The sequence below is a fragment of the Typopeltis vanoorti genome, chromosome 12 (assembly GCF_054136105.1).
Source record: "Typopeltis vanoorti isolate ZY-2024b chromosome 12, IOZ_Tvanoo_1.0, whole genome shotgun sequence".
Lineage (NCBI taxonomy): Eukaryota > Metazoa > Arthropoda > Arachnida > Uropygi > Thelyphonidae > Typopeltis > Typopeltis vanoorti.
Genome location: NC_143560.1, coordinates 34,964,075 through 34,985,498, shown reverse-complemented (window position 1 = coordinate 34,985,498; position 21,424 = coordinate 34,964,075). Strand labels below are relative to the sequence as shown.

The following is a 21,424-nucleotide window of genomic DNA, read 5'->3' as shown; positions in this document are numbered from 1 at the left end:
TCCCTTTTCTGTATATCTTTAAATAAATACTACCTCTCAAGCAGTATTTTCGTTTCTAACTGACCAGTGCAAATACTTATTTTTCTGAAACCACAGCTGGATCATTCAAAATTGTTTCAAAGATGATGCATATTTAAATTTTTTCAATTATCTAGATCTCTTTTTTACATATTTGTAAAAGCTTTTCAGCACCTAGCTAGCTGCAATTCAAATTTTGCTTTACATACTTTTAATTAACAATTTGATAAATGCTAGTTGTTCAATAGATATCAATTGCATTTAAAGATGAATCATTAGATCTATACTCTTCCCAGAGAGCTTTTTTTTTTTCTTAAAATGTATTTCTTTGCGAAACTGATTATTCATCTTGACTGGAGTTTTTATTGAATTTACTTCTATGAATAAACTTAGATAATAATTTATGCAAGATGCAGTATTACTAATTTTGCATTAGCATCACTTCCTTACATATCATCTCTTAGTTAACACTTCTTAATTTTTCTAATCACACTGTAAAAGTTAGATGTTTTTGAAATTTTTCTCAATGTTTTCTAAATATCATTTCTCTGTTATTCTTAACCCCCCCCTTCCTAGATTAAATTATTACTATTACGGGGGATTCTAGGTAATTAACAAGGTTTATCACCATTAATTTTAACTCTCCATCTCATAGATTCATATGACTAACACAAAGATATGTCAAAATTTACTACCCATTGTATCAGTTCCTTCTGTCTCCCAGTTATTACTTCTCATATTAAAATCTCTCATTAATATTACTATTATTACTATTACTATTATTACGGGCAACTCCAGGGAGTCATTAGACTCATCGAGGGAGGCCCCAAATCATATTCATCACAACTATTTGACATTCATACAGTACCTATCATACCTCGCCTTAAACTCATTCACTGTCACAGCATCCACCACAGACTCAGGGAGCGCATTCCACTCATTCACTACTCTAAAAGTAAAGAACCCAGCTCTAACACCTTTACTAACCACACTTTTGCCCAGTTTCCATGGATGTCCCCTAGTCCTCCCACAACCAGCCCTGTTCTCAAAAATATCTTCTGAATTAATTTTATAGAAACCCTTCAGTAATTTGAATGTCTCAATCATATCTCCCCTCCTCCGCCTATCAACCAATTTTTGCAACCCACAAATCCTCAACCTGTTCTCATACGGTTCATTCCACAGACCTGCTATCATCTTGGTCACTCGCCTCTGGATCCTCTCCACCTCCTCCCCATCAAGAAGAAACCTAGGTGACCAAATCTGAGCACAGTAGTCTAGATGGGGTCTTATCAAGGCTCGATACAGAGGAACAATAACCTGCTTGTCTCTGCTTGTCAACGTATTCTTCAGCAACCAAGTGATTTGATGAGCTGATTTGGCCACTTTTGCAATGTGTCCCCTAAATTTCAATTCCTTATCTACCAACACTCCTAAATCTCGTGCCTCATCAATTTCCTGGAGCACGGTTCCACCAATGCAGTAAACTGCCTCCAATCTTTTCACCCCAAAATGCATAACTTTACATTTTGCCACATTAAACTGACATCCATTCTCCTTAGCCCAGACCTCCAATCTATCCAAATCATCCTGCAAAAATTTGACGTCATCTGCATTCACTATTGCCCTACCCAACTTCGCATCATCCGCAAACAAATGAACTGTTCCTCTCAGATCCTTTCCTATATCATTTATGAACAAATTAAACAGCAGTGGTCCAAGAACAGATCCTTGTGGCACACCACTAGTCACAGGCCGTCTTGTGGACTCTACTCCTGAGTAAACCACTCTCTGATATCTCTCCGTCAACCACCCTCCTATCCATCTCACCAACCCTATGTCCATCTCCATATGCCCCAATTTACTGATTAGAATTCCATGTGGTATCCTGTCAAAGGCCTTGGCAAGGTCCAGTAGAATCACCGTAAACCCATTACCCTTATCCAGTTCAGCCGTCACTGTGTTATAATATGTGAGCAAGTTACTGAGGCATGACCTACCCTTCACAAAACCATGCTGTCCCCGATACAGTATCCCATTTTCTTCTATCCAATCTTGTATTTTCCTCTTGACTATTTTCTCTAAGACCTTGATAATGATTCCTGTTATGCTGATTGGCCGGTAATTTTCAACAGCAGCCTTGGAACCACCTTTGTGCAGTGGAACTATTTTCCCCTCTTTCCACCCCCTTGGGACTGACCCAGTCCTCAGGCTCAAATTAAACAAAATGGTCAAGGGCACTGACAATTCTTTGGCCGCTTCACGTACGACACGAGCTGGTATACCATCCAATCCCACAGATGTATTGACATTGAGGTTCTGTAATAGACTAGTTACCTCTACTTCATTCATCACAATTCCAGTATAAGCTGTTGGTTCTTCCATTCCTGCAAAGTCACCACCTGGGTGATATACTCTTGCAAAGTGCTCGCTCAGTAATTCCACAATATCAACTGATTCAGTTACCTCCCTACCCTCAGCATTTTTTAAGATCATTCTACCATGAGCATTTTTCCTTTTACTTGCAACATATTGAAAAAACTGTTTGGGATTCTCTTTAGCCTGCGTGGCCAATTTCCTTTCGTAATCTGCTTTTGCTTTTCTTACCACCCTTGTTACCATCCTGGCCTGAGCTTTATACTGTTCCTGTGCCTGATTGTCACCCTTCTCCTTAAAATTCCTCCACAATTGTTTCTTTTTTTGCAGCTCAAGCTTAATAGTGTTATTCATCCATTTAACCCCTAATTGATTTATTATTCGGACTCTTGGTATACAGTCAACCATTGCCTCCTGCAAACAGTTCTTAACCACCTCCCATGCACTATCAACATCCAGCCCTTGCAGTTTTACATGCCATGGCATTGAGCCAAGCACACACCTAAGCTTGTCATACTTACCAGCCCGGTAATTCCACATGTACCCTGTCTTAATTGTAAATTCGACTCTTTTAGCCACCTCCCAAGTCATGACTTTATGGTCACTCTCACCAATTGGTGGCAACATGGTCATGTTCATTACAGCCACATTCTCGGTTGCAATTACTAGGTCCAGCACTCTCTGCCCCCTGGTATTTTCCAATACATGTTGCCGTAGATAGTTGTCCCTTAATAACCGCATAAAATCCAATTCCTTCCTCCCATGTGCCCTCTCCTCTTTCCAGTCAATGTTACGATAATTGAAATCACCCATAATAATTACCCTTCTTCCACTCATTTCTTCTATTTGCTTATGCATACTATCCCCACCATCCACTCCATCACCCGGTCTATAGCAGCACCCAATTGTATATTTTGTTCTGCTGGATTGTATCTCACACCAAACAGCCTCAAATGCGCTTTTTTCCCCATCATGCAGTTCAACTTCTATACTCCTTGGCTGAAGATCATCAGCAATCATCAATAACACTCCTCCCCCCTTTTTATTCACCCTGTCACTCCTGAACACGCTATACCCGTCGCATTCAATCCCACTAGCTTTATCATCTTCTGTCAGCCATGTTTCACTAATACTGTTTCACTAATACAAAATATGCCCATTAATATTTAAATTATTAATATACCTTGCTTTCCTGATCTTTTTAGCTAACAAGACATATTGATATTACCTTCCTCCATTATGGTAAGTAAAATCTCTATCATCCTTAACTTTATAGATTCCACACTTATTATGCACCATAATGTCTCAATCTCCTGCTCTGAACAGAAATTTAATACATAATTGATTTCATACCCTAAATCTTTCCTGATAAGCAATAATACATCCCCCTTCTCTTTTTCCTATTCAGTTCCTTCTAATAGCATTATAACTGCCTCCATGCACTTCAACATCAACATTTCCTTTTCTTGATGTTGAAGTGCCAACACTTAGAACCCCACAATATCAGCATAATTTCTCCAGTTAATAATTCAAACTATGTGATACCATTCAGAGTACACTCTAATTACTGACCTTTCTCTTCCATTAATGGAATCACTGCTCCTGTTACTCCTTGGAATAACTTCACCCTTACATTCAGTCAACTGCTAGTAATTTTCTTTGGTATGGTTCCTAAATTTTTCAAAAACATAATGGATTTTATGGTCTTAGTCAACTTGATGGATAAACCAATATTTAGATGGATACTCTCATTAAATCATGTTTGATTATAATATACACCCTCTGTCCAAAAAGAAACCGAACTTTTCTAAAATAGAAGAAACTAATGACACCACCTGTTGCATCTTTTTGTTGTCGAAAGTGGCACCGTTCATTAGTGTTGTGTCAACTGTTTATGACATTTGTTTCATTAGAAGCCGAGTTATAGTGCCAAAAGTGACAGTCTTTTGACGAATGTTCGGAAAATGAGTTTCAATCAGATAGCTGCGATTGACTTTTGCGTTAAACTTGGTAAAAGTTTTACCAAGTGCTCAACTGCTTCATAAAGCATACGGTGATGAATGCTTATCCTGTACTCAAGTTTATGAGTGTTTAAGCGATTTCAAAGTGATCATGAGACGCTTGAGGACAACGAAAAGCTGGGCTGAGCAAAGTTAATATCCAAAAAGTGCATGATTTCATCAAAGAAAACTTGAAATCATCCATGAGATTGACTGAAGATGAATTGGGGATTCCAAAATCAACTGTGTGCAACATTTTGACCAAGAGTTTGGGCCTTCGTAAATTGATTAGCGATTTGTTCTCCACAGGTTGACAGACGACCAAAAAATTTAACTAATTGATAAATTTTTTGTAAGGACTCAAACTTCCTTGAAACGATCGTTACTAGTGACAAAACGTGGTGTTTTGAGTATGAGCCTGAAACAAAGCGCCATAGTGCTAAGTGGAGACCACCAGAAGAGGGGCATCCGAAAAAAAGTTGATTGGAGAAGTCAAAAGTAAAGACAATGCTGATTTGTTTCTATGATTCCAAGGGCATTATCTACAAAGAATTCATTTGTGGGCATTATCCACAAAGAATTTGTTTGGCCAAACGGTTAATGGTGAGTTTTATCTCGAAGTAACTGATAGCGAGAATTCATCGCATATGCCATGAATATCGTGATGCAGGCAACTGGTCACTTTTGCACGATAATGCACCATCTCATCATTGGAACATTGTGAGACAGTTTTTGAGCAAAAACCAAGTTTGTGTGTTGGATCACTCGCCGTATTCACCTGATTTAGCACCCTGTGACTTCTTTATCTTCTCCCAACTTCATTTGCCGATGAAAAATGAAAGGAAAGTGATAACACCACTGAAAACTATTATTTATACAGCTATTTTAGCCTGTTTCTGTTTAGGAGTGTCCCTTATTTTAAATACATTGGCTTTTTACTCAAGAACCATTGAAAACATTCAAGAGGCAGTAACCACGACCCTCAATGGTATCACAAAAAACCAATATAAAAAACTCATTTAACGAATTAATTAACCATGCCAAACACTGCATTGAAGCTGAGGGAGAGTATATTGATTGAAATAAATGATTTTGAATAATTATAATTGGCCTGTGTTTTATTTTCTATCAAAAGTTCAGTTTCTTTTTGGACAGAGGGTGTATAATAGTATATAACCATACATGCAGAAAAATAATATTTTTTATATATTTGTATTTAAAAATTTGTCTTAATGCACAACATTATACAGCAAAATATTACTTTGCTGTCTATATGTGTATGTAGGTGTTTATGTACTAAATGTGGGCATTATATCAATGAAATTCATATTTTTAATTTTTGTTAATTTAGCAGTAAGATGAGCCAGGAAAATCCTTCTGTAGTACTTTTTAAATAACCCCAGTTTTAAGTCATTCTTCTCACAAACATAAACACTTCAGAATTTCGGTTATTTTTCTTACACACAGCATTATTTTGATCATTAATTTGATAAACAGAAAACTTAATGAATGGTTTACAGAGTTAACCCTTCATTAAAGTTAGGTTGGGTTGAATAGAAATCAAACCATGGTAGCTTTATAAGGATACAGGGCAAATACATATAATATACGGTATGAATTTCCTTTTACAGTCAACTTTTTTTTAGTTACTATGGGGGGGGGGGTCTGAAGCGGATACACTAACCACTCGGCCAACCAGGCCAACAAAGGTTTGTCTCGTAACAACAAGAATCAAATTTAGGCCATTTCCAGTCGAAGGTTGCAATATACCATCATTCATCATTAGGTTTACATTATTATTAATCTCCTATCAACAATTTTTCTCCAAATCAGTCTATTACTTGTGAACACTCCAATACTGTCATATCTAATATTTTGTACTTTTAAGGCACTTCTGACTGGATTAATCCACCTAGATCTTGGTCTTCTTCAGGTTCTCTTTCCTGCCATCTTGGCATCAAAAACCTGTTTTGCTAAGATTTCTTCACTGTTGTATTTGTGGCTATAACACCTTACATTAACTCTGACGACACATTCTTCAATGCAAACAATGTCAGGTTCCCTTCTAATATCTTCATTTTTAATATGATTCTGCCACTGAGGCCATGTTCACTCTCCTAATTTTTCTCAGAGCCCCATATCTGTGGTCTAGTCTTTCATTAAGTGATTTATTTCAAATCCAACTTTCAGATCCATAACTTAAAACTAGTTTGAACACTGTCCTGTATACTGCATCTTGTATAGTTTGGTATTTTGGCTAATTTCTCTCTTATTCCGCATAAATTCATTCAGCTGGCTACCCACCATACCAGCTTTTCTTATTCTGTTGTCTCATTCCAAATTTAACTTGCCATTTTCACTAAAAGCTCTGCCTAAATACAGGCCCATACTGACACTTTTCCCAAGGATGTCGGGGCTTGAGGCACTAGAGTGCGGAAGGTCCCCTCTCTCATTGTCTGGGGCCCTTAAATTGGCCCTAACATTTGGGGGGGCCCCAGCTAGAGCCTCATGTTCCTGTGCATAAGTATGGCCTGCCTAAATAGCTGAAATATTTTATTTGTTCTATAGACTTGCCATTCAGAATGCAGCGAAGTTTCTATGCTCCTACCTATTTTCATAGTTTTTGGTCTTTTTATTGCTGACTTTCATATTTTCATGACAAATTTATTACAGCTATATTCAATTTAGTTAGAGAATCTTGGAGACTTGCACTAGATGTGCAATTCTAATATCAGGTCTAATCCCACTTTCTTTCATAATGTGATCGATATAGATGATGAATAAGAGTTGAGATAATGTGTGTCCTTGTCTCATCCCTGATTTTACATGAAATTATCTTTTTGTATTTCTCTTCAATTCTAAATACCGACTGAGCACTTAAATATAGACTATACTAGAAAAGAAGCTGAGAAAGATTGCAGAAGAGAAACTGGGAGAACATGAGTATTGCTATATATTGCTCTGTATCATGTTCCTTTTACTCCATATAATTGTAATGTTTTGAAAAGCTTTTTTCTGGGCAACTTGTCATATTCCCACGATTTCTCAATTATTTGTCTTAAAGTGAAAATCTGATCCTGACATCCTCTCATGTTCTTCTCCAAGTTTCTCTTCCACAATCTTGCTCAACCTGCTTGCATAAATCTTACCTGAAACACTTAGTAGAGAAATTCCTCTGTAATTCTCATGTTCAGCTTTATTCCCTTTTTTTATAGTGCGTACTATGAGAGCCTTACTCCAATCATTGAGAATTCGACCTCCTGTCCAGGTATTATGCAGTATAGCTACTAGAAAACTTTCACACCTTCATACTTAAGCATTTCTGGTTTAATATCATCTATTCCAGCTAATTTTCCACTTTTCAAGTTTTTGACAGCTTTTTCTACCTGAAATATTGATATGTACTTTGCATTCCTCTTGAAAATTTTTTGGTACGGTTCTGTCACTGTTTGGTTTGTTTAATATTTATCAAAATAATTACTCCAGACATCTAGGCTATCCTTATCTTCAGTTTTCATGTCACCTTTATCATCTTTGATTCCTTTTATAGTACTCTTTTCATCATTTCTTAGCTTCTTCAATAGCCTCCAGGATATTTTGCACTTTGTAAGGATACAGAGCAAATATATGATATATGGTATAAATTTCCTTTTACTGTCAACTTTTACTATACTAAACTCTTATGAGCTAAAGGAATAAAATGTTATATGGGATAGTTTGCTATAGTGAATTTTGTTTAGTAAGGAATCAATGCTATGGCATTTTGGATGCTTCTTGGTTTGTTATGGTCAGAAAATTCACTATACTGATGTTTGTTATAGTGAGAGTCAAATGGATATGTTTAAGCACTGCAGCTACATGATTTTGTTCAGACCAATTATGACTGAAGTAATTAACCAGAATGCAGTACAAAGTTTGTCAAATAAAGATTTCATATATCACTATTCAAGCTAGTGTAGAGTGATTTTTAATGGGATATTTCTATTATTTTAATGAATATGCAATGAAATCTAGTTTAATGTTGTCCTTTCTCATAAGGTATTGAAGAATTAAAAAAATTTGTTAAGATAAAATTGGCCAAATAAACTTAAAATTAGCCAGATTACAGGCAGAAAAATTTTCAGGATATAAAGATGTCATATAGAATTTGAAGTGATATTTTTGTAAGAGATTACAATGTGGCTTTAAAACAGTATACTTTTTATAAATGCAGTTATTAAGAAAAATGTCAACTACAATTTTCAAACAAAATTTTATTTATACTATTGTACAGTACAGAATATATACATCTTATATATTAGCGATTATATTTGCTAATATATAATCATATAATTTGAGTGAAATTTAAATATTTTTAAAACTACCTTTGAGAAATATCTGTTTCTCTTTTTTCATTATTTCTCTTTTGAACCAGATTTTTCAAAAAAAATTCACCTAAAAACATCAAAGATTAAATTTTAATATTAGAAATAAATTAATTTTTTTAAATGTATACTGAATTAACAATCAACATAGTAAAATGTAAATCAAAATGTAGTAGTAGTCTCCTATCTTTATCAAAACTTTATCTTTATCACTCCTATCTTTATCAAAACAAATGTTTATATTATTCAAGAGATACTGATTTCTTTTCTGTCCAAAAATGCCGCTGTAGATATTTTTGGTGATCAATTACATGTATGCTAGCAAAAATGTTTTCATTTTGCAATCTTATGCATGTGGATATATTATTATTATTATGTAACACCTCCAGGGAGTCCAAGGACTCATCGAGGGAGGGCGTCTACCTTCAACTTTCCATCTCCACCAACTGTGACTACCTTCATCATCCACACCAACGCCATCTACCACCAACCACCACTACTAGTATAGTCACAGACAATCACAAACATCTATGCCCATGGCGGGACTCGAATCCACAACCTGGAGAGTGGATACGGAAAACCACTCGCCAACCAGGCCGGCTAAGGGGTAAGAGTCCAATGCACTTATGTCAGTGGTTGCACAAGAAAAATGCTCATAAAGAATAACTGCTTGTAACAATTTATTTATTATTCTTCGACCCCTGCAGTAACCCATTGGTACAATAACTACTACTATAATAACTACTAAGTATTATCATCTAAGAAGAACGAACTGTGAGGGAGAATCAGGTCATCTTTTTACGAAACAAAAATTATTTTTCACACGCCACATAAGCAAAATGTTTATTAAGCAACCAACAATGGATTGATAAATGTAATTTATGAACTTTTTAAAAATGTATTTTTATGATAAAACACAATATCTAATGTCCAAAATACAAGTTTAAGCCAATGTATTTTGATATTACTGGCTTTTGGATTTGGTTGGTATTATAAGAATGAAGACAACTTTTTTTTTTTTTAGTGAGATGGGAGGAAAGTTTTCCACACACACAAAGTAACAATCACACAGACATTTTTTTTTTTAAAATAATAAATCTATGACTGTGTAACAAACTAGAAAGATTGTAAGTAGAATGTTTCATGTAATATCCTAGATTGTGAAGTTCAAACGAAAAATGTTAGTTCTGTTATTTATCTGGTGGCATAGAAGGTGTTAGAAAGAATCATATATAAAGATTATATAAATAAATAAATAATTATGTATATATAATTATATTTACTTACTAAGATTAAATATTTATAAATTTTTATAAAAATATAAATGCTACCTCAAGTTTCAGTATGAATGATCAGTACTAATGCAGTTATTTTTATTATTTACTATTGGCCATGGGTCAACTTATGCCCAATGTTGATACATGAGAACTAAATGCATTAAATAACAAGACTACTTATGTGAAAAAAAAAATAATCAGAAAATAGCCTATTCATCTTTATTATGAAAACTGAAAATGAGGACAGAATTGTTGTTATATTATTATTATTATTATTATACAGGTACCTCCATGGAGTCAGAAGAAGCATTGTGGGAGATCCATTATTCCCACACTAGCTATCATTCACACAATACCTATCATACCTCTCCTTAAACTCATTCACTGATGAAGCACCCACAACCACCTCTGGCACCCATCCACTATACCCTTTGAGCAAAAAATCTAGTCATAACACCCTTGCTAACTACACTCTTACACAACATCCACTGGTGACCCCTTGTTCTCTCCCTTTTTGCCATATACTGAAAGTCTTCAGTGTCAATCCTATAAAACTCCTTTAATAACTTAAATGCTTCTATCATGTCTCCTCTTTTCACCTATTAGCCTACAGACCACTAATTCTCATTTGGAGCATTAAACAGACATGCCAAAATCTTTGTCACTCACCTCTAGATCCTCTCCACAACTTCATCCTCATTGAATCTGTGTCTCCAGATCTGTGTGCAGTAGTCTAGATGTGGCCTTATTAAAGCTTTATTTAAGGGAATAATAACCTGCTATTTCTGCTTGTTATTATATACTTCAACAACAACATAATCTGATGTGCTGTTTGGGTTACCTTCATAATATGCCCTGTAAACTTCAACTCTATTTCCACAATCACACCCAAGTCCCTGGTTTCATCAGTTTCCTGCAGTTCAGTTCCATCAATATAGTACGCAGCTTCTGATCTTTTCCAAGTGTATCACCTTGGCCATATGGATTTGAATCCCACTGAAGGTAGGATGTGTGCATATTAACATTATAATATGGCCAATTTCATCACATGTGTAAGATCACCATTACCCTGCTTATTAGAGGTCTAAAGTGGTTGAGACAGTTTCACGTTTGGTTTTTACAGAAGGGATACATCACTCTTAAATCTTCCCCTAGTACTAATGTATGAGAGTTTTACCTTTCATGGGTGGGATTCACATAAAATATAAATTTATATCAATATAAATTTCCAGTAAACAGAAGGATTAACAAAGCAGATACAGTGAACTCTGAGTTACCTGAATATCTTGGGATAGTTTAAAAGTTAATGTGAAATTGGCATTGTTTGGACCTTGCAATATTTTCATAGTCAAGTTGATATGAAGAAGTGGCTAATTGCAGACAATCATCCAAATGATCTTTTGTAATTTGGTTTCTTCATTGATTTTTTATGACGGTCATATTTGAAAATGCAGATTCTGCCAAGTATGACGATCCAAAACATGACAGAATTTTTCGCGCAATATTAGTTAATTTTGAGAATTTTTCATGTGAATATTTCCAAATGACTTCATCGTTTATTGATTTTAAATGTAAACTATTCTGAATGTTTATTATCTCAAGTTCTACTTCAGCTTGGTTTATATCAAACAGCCCACTAATTTCATTTGAAATTTGGTGTGATGTTCAAGTTTTCTTGAAATGGATTATTGATAAAAGATGCAATCATTTCAGTTTTATTAAAATCTTTAAATCTTGAATTTATTTCTTCCTCAACTAATTCTATTTCACGAATAAATTCTTTTAAATCATAGCAAAGCATTTCTTGATTTTGTTCAAAAAATTTTAATAAATATGGGAGATATCTAAATTTGCGGTCATTTATATTTTTTTTAATAAAAGTAGGTATTGTTGGAAAGTTTTTATTGAACTTAACATGTCAATTAAATTTTTATCTCTACCTTGTAACTTTAAATTTAAATGCTTAATTTCATACAGAAATCTACTAAAAATTATAAGTATAACAACCATCTTTTATCACTCAATTGTGGATAAATATCTCCTTTTTCATCAAGAAAATTTTTTATATCGTTAATTAATACAAGAAATATTTCTAAAAATTGACTTCTGCTGAGCCAGCGAACATTATTGTACAACAGAAGTTCCCCTAATCATCTGCCTGTAATTTAAATAACCGGTGTTGCAGGGCTTTTCCTCGAATAGAATTTACAATTTTAAATGTAATATCCAAAACATTTTTGTGTTTAATCTTTTACTACACAGTACTTGTTGGTGAATAATACAGTGGTACGTTAAAAAATCTGAATATTTGTCATCGTTTTTCATCATCATCATCATCAAATTCCTGCCATTTACCCTCAAGGGGTGTTCAGGATATGACAGTACTACATGAAAAAATTACATCATTACTAACTTCCTATCTACAATTTTCCTCCAAATCAGTCTGTCACTTGTCAAGACTCCAACATTATCAGATCTTATATTTCTATTGTCTAAGGCACTTTGTACCGTATCAATCCACCTATATCTTGGTCTTCCTCTGGGTCGTTTTGCTGCCAACCTGGCAGAGAACACTTGTTTTGCTAATCTTTCCTCTCCCATTCTATTTAAATGACCATACCACCTGAGATTAGCTCTGCTAATGCATTCCTGGATGCAGACAATGTCAAGTTCTTTCCTAATATCCTCATTTTGAATATGATATTGCCATTGATGCCATCTGTTCATGCCTTGAATCTTTCTCAGGACTCTCATATCTGTGGTCTCTAGTCTTTGGTCAAGTGTTTTACTTCTGACCCAGCTCTCAGATCCATAAGTTAAAATTGGTTTGAACACTGTCTTGTATACAGCTAATTTAGTGTTCCGACTAATTTCTCTCTTACTCCATATGAATTTATTCAATTGACTTCCTACCATACCAGCTTTGTTGATTCTATTGTCTATTTCCATATTTAATTTACCATCTTCACTAAAAAATCGTGCCTAAGTAGCTGAAATGTTTTACTTGTTCCACAGGTTTCCATTCACAACACAGTTGATATTTTCAATGATTCTGCCTATTTTCATTGTCTTTGTCTTTTTATTGCTAACCTTCATACCATATCTATTACAACAGCTATTCAATTTAGTCAGAGAATCTTGCAGACGTGTAGCGGATTTATTTAGAAGTATAACATCATCTGCATAAAGCAAAGAGCTGACATTAACATCTCCAATTTTGATAACAGGTTTGATACCACTTTCCTTCATAATGTGATCCATATAGATAACGAATAACAGAGGGGATAATGTACATCCTTGTCTCACACCAGATTTAACATTAAACCATCTTCCTGTACTTCCTTCAATTCTAACTGCTGACTTACAACTCAAATAAAGACTAAGTATTGCTTGATATAATGCCCCATTGACACCATATAACTGCAGCGTATTGGATAGCTTCTCTTTTGGCACCTTGTCATATGCCTTTTCCAAATCGACAAAACTTAAATACAGATCTTTGTTATATTCCCATGCTTTCTCGACTATTTGTCGTAAAGTGAAGATCTGATCCTGACAGCCTCTATTTGGCCTGAATCCAGCTTGTTCTTCACCAAGCTTTTCTTCCACAATTCTTCTCAACCGTTTCTCAAGTATACTTGCATAGATCTTGCCAGGAACACTCAGTAGGGAAATACCTATGTAATTCTCACATTCAGTTTTATTTCCCTTTTTATACATGGGTACTATGAGAGCTCTACTCCAATCATCGGGAATTCGTCCCTCTGTCCAGGCTTTCTGAACTATGCAGTGCAGCCACTGTAAGACTTTTATACCTCCATACTTCAGCATTTTTGGTCGAATATCATCTACTCCTGCTGCCTTTCCACATTTCAAGCCTTTGATGGCTTTTTCTACTTCAAGTATGGATATGTATTCCTGACTGCATGCCTGGTCAGTGTTTTTTATCACTGTGCTGTCATCACTGCTTGTTTCATTTAGCAGTTTTTCAAAGTAATTACTCCATACTTCAAGGATATCTTTTTCTCCTGTTTTCATGTCACCTTTATCATCTCTAATTCCTTTTACAGCACTCTTTCTTCCATTCCTAAGCGTCTTCAACAACCTCCAGAATATTTTGCCACCTTCTTGATATTTATTTTCTATATTCTTGCCAAAATCCTCCCATGACTTTTGTTTAGCTAGTTTTACGCATTGTTTAGCTTTCTTACATTTGTCTCTGTATTCTGTAAGAGTAAAAGCTGACTTATTTGCCAGGAACTTTTGATATGCTTTCTTCTATTCCTTCACACTGCATCTTTAACTTCCTGTGTCCACGAGGGAGTTCTGATTTTTTTATCCTTGCACACAACCTCACCACATGCCTCTCTGGCAGAATCAATCAATGTTTTCTTCAGAGTTTGCCACTGAATCTCCAAGGCTTGATTCCTGTTCTCAAACTCTTTCAATTTCTTTTCAATAATCTTTCTGTATTTTAGTCTACAGTTCACATCTGAGAGCTGCTCAACTTTTATTCGCTTTAAAACTTTCTTAGATGTTATTCTTTTCAATATGAAATTCAATTTTATCTTGCTCAAGACTAAATAGTGATCACTTCCAATTTCAAATCCTCTGTACATTCTGGTGTCCTGCACCAGGAGAAAACATCGCTATCAACAATAACATAGTCAATGAGACTTTTCTTATTCCTAGCCTCTTCTCTCCATGTGAATTTGTGCACATTTTTATGTTGGAACATGGTGTTAGTAATAACCAGTCCATGTCCTGAGCAGAAATCCAACAGATATTTGCCCTTAATATTTTTGTATGTCTCACAATCATTTCCTACTCTGCTATTTAGATCCCCAACAAGGACCAACTTTTCCTTTTTCATTGTGTCAATTGCTTTTTCTAAAGCGTCAAAAAATTCCTCCACTTCTACCTTAGTAGAACCTTCTGTGGGACCATATGCACAAATAAGTCTCATTGTCCAGTTCCCCATTCTCATATTTGCCCACATTACTCTACTTGAGACTGACTGCCATTCAAGAAGATTAGCCTCATATTTTGTGTTGAATACTATGGCTACTCCTTCTTTTCCTTGATTGTCATTGCCTGAATATAACATTTTGTATTTATTGCTCAGAAAGATCTCACCAGTTTTGGTCTTTTTTGTTTCAGTCACCCCTATTATGTCAATCTGGTACTTATCTAATTCCTCAGCTAGCTCCATTTCTTTGCCATTCAGGCTTCTTACGTTGATAGTACCGATCTTTAACTCTGGTGATGTTGAGTTGGGGTTTGTTTTCAGATTTGTTCTAGTAGCTGACTTTTCGCTGTTCGCTCTGGTTCCCTGGCGAAAACAACGGGGGCCTTGTTTAACCGGGCGACGCCCCAGCCGGCATGAAATTTTGTCATGTTGTACCATCATTTTTTATTTTGGTTTAACCAATAAGAATACAATTTGGTCGGCTAAATCCCAAATTGCCAGCCCATCCTTGTTTGTTCAGTATCAAAGTAGATACCCAACAGGGTGCATCACGAGAAGGTGAGGACTGGACATTAGGTCAGAAGCCCTGGTTGGTTCCCAGCATTCCTTTAAAGGCTATGTGGAGGTCTCCTCTCAGTTATACAGCTTTGACCCTTAAGCACCCCAGACGTCATTTTTACATAATGAAAAGCCTGATTTATTACCTATCATTGCAGGAGCACCATCAGTAGTAATAGACACAAGTTTAAAAAGCGAAAGTTTGTGTTGTTTCATAAATGCCAAAAAAATGTCTTCTCCCCTAGTCCTTCACAATAATGGTATAATTTTCAAAAGTTCTTCTTTACTTGAATAATCTTGAAATACCATGTGAATAAATACCATTAACTGAGCAATATCAGTGAAGTCATTTGATTCATCAAATTGTAATGAAAATGCAACACACTGGTGAATGTCTGACATTAACCTGGGCTGGAAACTTTTCTCCGGCAATTGGAACTCTTCCTTTTGGCAATTTGAAACCTTGTCTGCGGCCTAGGAGTAGTCTCTCTCTAGCGACGTCTAGAACAGAAGCTCCTTTCTGGAAGCAGGAAACTCCTCTCTCAAGCAATATGGATCCGGGCAGTCTCTCTGACGGCGACTCTGGACCGGGCAGCCTCCTCTCTGACAGCAATTCTGGAACCAAGATCCCTTCTGCTTGCTTCAGTCCCATTTTATAAGGCCTCCTCTGAGACCTTGCATGAAGTTTGGCAACCCCCAAAGAATCGGTATGAGTCTTTCATCTTAAGTTTCAAGTTCGGCACACCTTTTGTTCTCCTCCGCTTTCTTTTGATTGTAAGTTGCCGACCATTGGAAAGTTGTTTGAACTCTTTCTGACTGACTTCGGAGATGTTTACACTTAGAGCCTGCAAACTTTTCTCATACGTACAAGTTTCAGTAACAATCTTTCTAATGCCGCCATGTACAGCTTCGGCGACAAAAACATTGCCTTTGTTTTTAACACTCTAACATATTCTTATTAAAGCAGTATATACAGTTAGCTTCAAAAGAGTTATTTACAAAAACATCTAACACAAACTATACTGAGACAAACAAAGTTTATTTTTTTACAATTTCACATGGGACTTAACCTAAGTAAAAAATTGATGTAATGTGCTTTGGAATATTTAATATTTAAGCTACAATCGGGTTTTTACACTTTGCTTATAATCGTATTCACTCGCTCCCTGTTTGCCTTCCACTGATCCAAATTAATTCATTTACCTGGACTTATAAGAAAATTACTGATTTCACAATTTTAACGAAAAATAAATAAACAATAGCAATACACTTAAAGCGAATTAAAAATAATACAAAATAATGATAAAATATTATGTTTTCAGTTTTAATTAAATTTGTAAGTAAGGAGGAATACACAAGAGATCGACCAAAAATCGCTCTGCGATCGACAGGTTGAACACCCATGCTCTAAGATGACACTTTTCTGCGATGCATGAGTGTGTGGTAAAGTGATGTCATTATGTGTTGGATATGTGAATTTTGTCATTACAATACTAGTGCTTTTGGTTGCATCACAGATTTTTTTTTAAGTGAAAAAATCAAATTCATAAAGAAAAATAACAACAAAAACAAAAGAAAACAAAAGGTACCAGAACTGTACTTTTGTTAATAATATGAAATGCAGTAAAACGCTGATTATCTGGGACTCATCCATGGGGTCGGATTAACTGCAGTCCTCTGCAGTACATAAAAATTTCAGAAGAAAATAATGATACTGTAGCCATTTATCTTCCATCAAACATATTATCTCTAGTGCAACCTATGGACCAAGGTGTGATTTAGACCAAATGTACAGAAAAATTTTGATGTCGGACTTTATTATAGAAGATAAAAATCCTCTTTTATTTTGGAAGTCCTAACAATTAAGAAGCTATCTATAACATTTCTATAACACAGCCTGGACAGATGTTAAAAGCAAAACAACTAAAAAATCATTAAAAAAAATATTGCCCAATAACTTTGCACCTGATGAAAATAATTTGGAGGTGGAAGACTCAAATAATTGTGTAGAAATCACATCAATGGCAGGATCAAGTGTTTCTCTTGATCAGCTTGCTTACAAAGTAAATTGTAATTACAATAAAGGTTTACAAATTTATGGATGTATAAGAAAAATAAAACAAAAAATAATGCTATAAAGAAAATTACTAACTTTCTATCTAAGTAAGTTTAAAAATGTTAATTTTCTTATTTACATACTACAAGAATGTTTATCTTATATTTTTATAGTTTTTTTTTTATAGTTTTTATTCATGTTTTAATGTATTATCTTCTTAAAATTAATACAGAATGCTTACAACAAAAACAATGAACAAGAAACAATGAATCTCATTGACCATGAGAGATAAAAGAATGGTGATCAGACCACATTTGGATTTCTGTGCTTAGATCTCTTCACTAGGATTTGAAAGGGATGAAGTAAACTTGGAGAGGATACAGAGGCAGATAACAAAAATGATATCAGGGCTAAAATGATGGTAATAAGGAGAGACTGAGGGTATGCAGACTGCAAAGTTTGGTGGATAGAAGACAAAGGGGGGGGGGATATGATTGAGACTTTTAAGATCTTGAAGGGTTATTTTTCAGATTAATACTCAGGAGATTTTTCATACAGTAGAACAAGGGGAAAAGACAAAGACAAGGGACTATCCCTGGAAGTGGAAGTAGTGAGTAAAAGGATAAGAAGTAAGTTATATCTAGCCCTCATCCCCTTCTTGTCAGCATCATTCTCAACTTCTAAGGATGCCCTCACATCCTTTCCCCATTCTGCATAAAATGAAAAATTCCATCTACTGAAATTTTGTATGACCTTTTCAGAAGTCTGTAAGTCTCGATCATCTCTTTCTCCTGTTTACTAGTTAGTATCTGCAGTGTACAAATTCTCAGCCAGTCTTCATAATCAATATTTCACAATCCTGATACATTTTTGACACTCTCCTTTGCGCTCTCTCTCTCTCTCTCTCTCCCCACTGTATCAGAATCACCGAGGAAACCAGGAGACCAGACTTGTGTACAATAGTCCAAATGACGTCTTATCAAAGTATAGAGCCAAATGACTTCCATCTTTGCATGTCAAGGTTTGTTTCAGCATTGCAATTATTCTCTGAGTTATATTTGCAATCTTTGCTATATGGCCCTTAAACTTCAACTTCATATCTACTAAAACTCCAAAATCCTGAGCCTGATCAGTTTCTTCTAGCATAATCCCACCAATATAACATGACATTGGATATCTAATCACACAAAAGTCATAACTTTACATTTACTAACATTGAACTGACAGCCATTTGTGAAAATGGCTGTCAGTTCAATGTTACATGCCACAATTCCAGGCCTATTCAAATCATTCTGCAAGTACTGTATATCAGCAGCACTCCTGATTACCCTACCTGTCTTTGCATCATCAGCAAATAGTTATTTGTTGCATGTCAAATCCTTCCAAATGTCACTGATATACATATTGAATAACAATAAACCAGGAATGATCTTTGTGGCAAACCACTAATCACCTTAAATCTTGCAGCCTCACTTCCCAATATACTTTTTGATATCTGTCAGTCAGTCAGTCATCCTCTTATCCATGATAATTTATAAGCCAATCCCACATACTCCAATTTATGCAACAGCCTTTCATGCTGTATTCTGTCAAATGTTTTAGCACAGGGTTTCCCAAATTGTGTTCCGTGGAACACCAGTGTTCTGCAGAAAGTGAATAAGTGTTTCGTGATGTCAGTGACCGAGCCATATATTTTTAAACATGGAAGTAATTCGGGAAACGGAATATTGCTGTTTATGACCGGTCATAAAAATTGCCTGCAAGCCGATTACAACAATGGGCAGCATATCCTCTGTTCTCAAAACTGAACAAAATAATATCTGTGTTGCAAATGTTAGTGACCAATCAGCAAGGAAGTATAAAGAAAATTTTTCCATTTCAATTTCAAATTGAAGATCAAGGTAGTCTGTATCCAGTTCTCAAATCTAGTAATACTGAATACTTTCTTCGCAAGTTCGTATTGTAGGGTGAAAGTGCTTGTTTCAAAACCGCAGTGCCGTGATTTTTTAAAAGTAATAGGTGTACAGATTTAAATTTTAATATGAATAAGAGACAAGGGACTTTGTTTAATTTTGGTGTTAAGAAATCTCTTATTGAAGGTGTTTGTGACACAACAGATAGTGATTCATCCACCTTCAGCCTACAAAGTGATCTCCAGGAAGTACAAAAGGAGGGGAAAACTACCAGCACACAGGAGAAAAAGTCTGCATTCACTCATAAGTGCTTATAAGAATATTATACATTTTTGGTGATCAAAATGGGATATGTCAATGAAAATCAGCACAAATTAATTTAATGATGTTGGCCTGAGGAAACTACAATATGCTACAAGATTTCATTAGTCCAGTGATTGATAACTGATTTAAATGAAATTTTATATTTGTCAACATGTCACACCATATACATAAGTGTACTAATACTCTTTATGATTATGCCATAATTAATTATTAATACATTACAAAATAACCAAGGTGTTCCATGAAAATTTCAGGATTTGTGAAGTGTTCCATCGTAGAAAAAATCTAGGAAATGGTGCCTTAGCAAAATCTAAAAGTATCATGGTGTATCTATTCCATTCATCTAACTCAATGGTCACATTATTATAGAATGTGAGCAAGTTGTTCACATATGACCTTCCTTTAGTAAACTAATGCTGTTCATTACAAAGAATAGGTTCTCTGTCAACCCATTTCTGAATGCAAGCTGTAACCAACTTTTCAAAATCTTTACCACCACCACCACCACTCGAGAGATGCTCATAGGCAAATAGATACATCAGTCTTTGCACCACCCTTGTAGAATGGGGTTACCATACATTCTTTCCACTGCTGTAAAATCTTCCCTGTTCTGAGACTCAAATTATATAGCCTGGTCAAAGGAATAGCCAATCAGGCTGAACACTCTTTTAGCATTCATGCTGATATCTCATCAGTCCCTAATGCAGAATTCTTATTCAGTTTGTGCAATTGCAGATCGTCCTCATACACCTGAGTTTCTTCATACAGTGACAAGGTAACAGCCAGTTCAATGTTGCATACACCAGGTTGATAGCTTTTAACAAAATAGTCACTCATTATTTGAACAATCTTTTTTACATCAGTCACCCGCATATCATCTGCATTCAGTAGATTTATTCTTTCATATTTGTTTTTCTTTTACTTGCAGCATAACAACAGAATTCTTCTGGCCTGCTGCTTATAATTTTTATAACTGGCATCATCCTTATGCACACAGTACTCCTTCCACATCATCTTTTCTTGCTTAATCCATTTCACTCTTACCCTAGTTATTCTTCGAACTCTAGGGACAAATTCTGATATTGCATCATTTAGTATTTTTTAAACACTTCCCATGCACTGTTTGATATCCTTTCCATCCAACAACTGATACCATGGCACAGAATCCAGCATACTCCTGAGGTAATGTTATAATTTCCTGCTTTGTAATTTAGCATGTAACCATTTCTGAATGGAACATTTATAAACTTAGTCACTTTCCAAGTGAGTACTACATGATTGCTGTCACCAACTGGAGGCAGAATGTTTACATCTTTAACTAATACCCCTTCTGACATGCTATTCGGATCTTTGATCTTGAGTTCTTTACTAACAATGATCCACTATGTATTTGATCTTGTTAGACTCCACCTCACACCAGATGGTTTCAAACTCACTGTTACATGAAAAACTAATACTACTATTGCAGTCATAGGTCTTAACTCTAATTGGATTTAAATCATGTAATATCATTAGCTGCACATCTCCTCCTCTCCTACCTTGTTTATCCTTTACTGTCTGTACCCTTTA

At 35.3% G+C, this 21,424-nt stretch overlaps 2 protein-coding genes across 2 annotated transcripts in view; both read right to left on the bottom strand.

The window, feature by feature from the left end:
- Positions 1–4,048, bottom strand: part of RnrL (Ribonucleoside diphosphate reductase large subunit) — a 126,573-nt gene extending 122,525 nt beyond the window's left edge. The window contains exon 1 of the mRNA XM_090401441.1: positions 3,967–4,048. Coding sequence (XP_090257567.1) covers positions 3,967–3,979 — 13 coding nt within the window. The 5' untranslated portion in view covers positions 3,980–4,048. The remainder of the gene's footprint in view (positions 1–3,966) is intronic.
- A 4,579-nt stretch (positions 4,049–8,627) lies between these two features.
- Las (lipoyl synthase, mitochondrial) overlaps positions 8,628–21,424 on the bottom strand; it is a 194,874-nt gene continuing 182,077 nt past the window's right edge. The window contains exon 11 of the mRNA XM_090401861.1: positions 8,628–8,828. Coding sequence (XP_090257987.1) covers positions 8,755–8,828 — 74 coding nt within the window. The 3' untranslated portion in view covers positions 8,628–8,754. The remainder of the gene's footprint in view (positions 8,829–21,424) is intronic.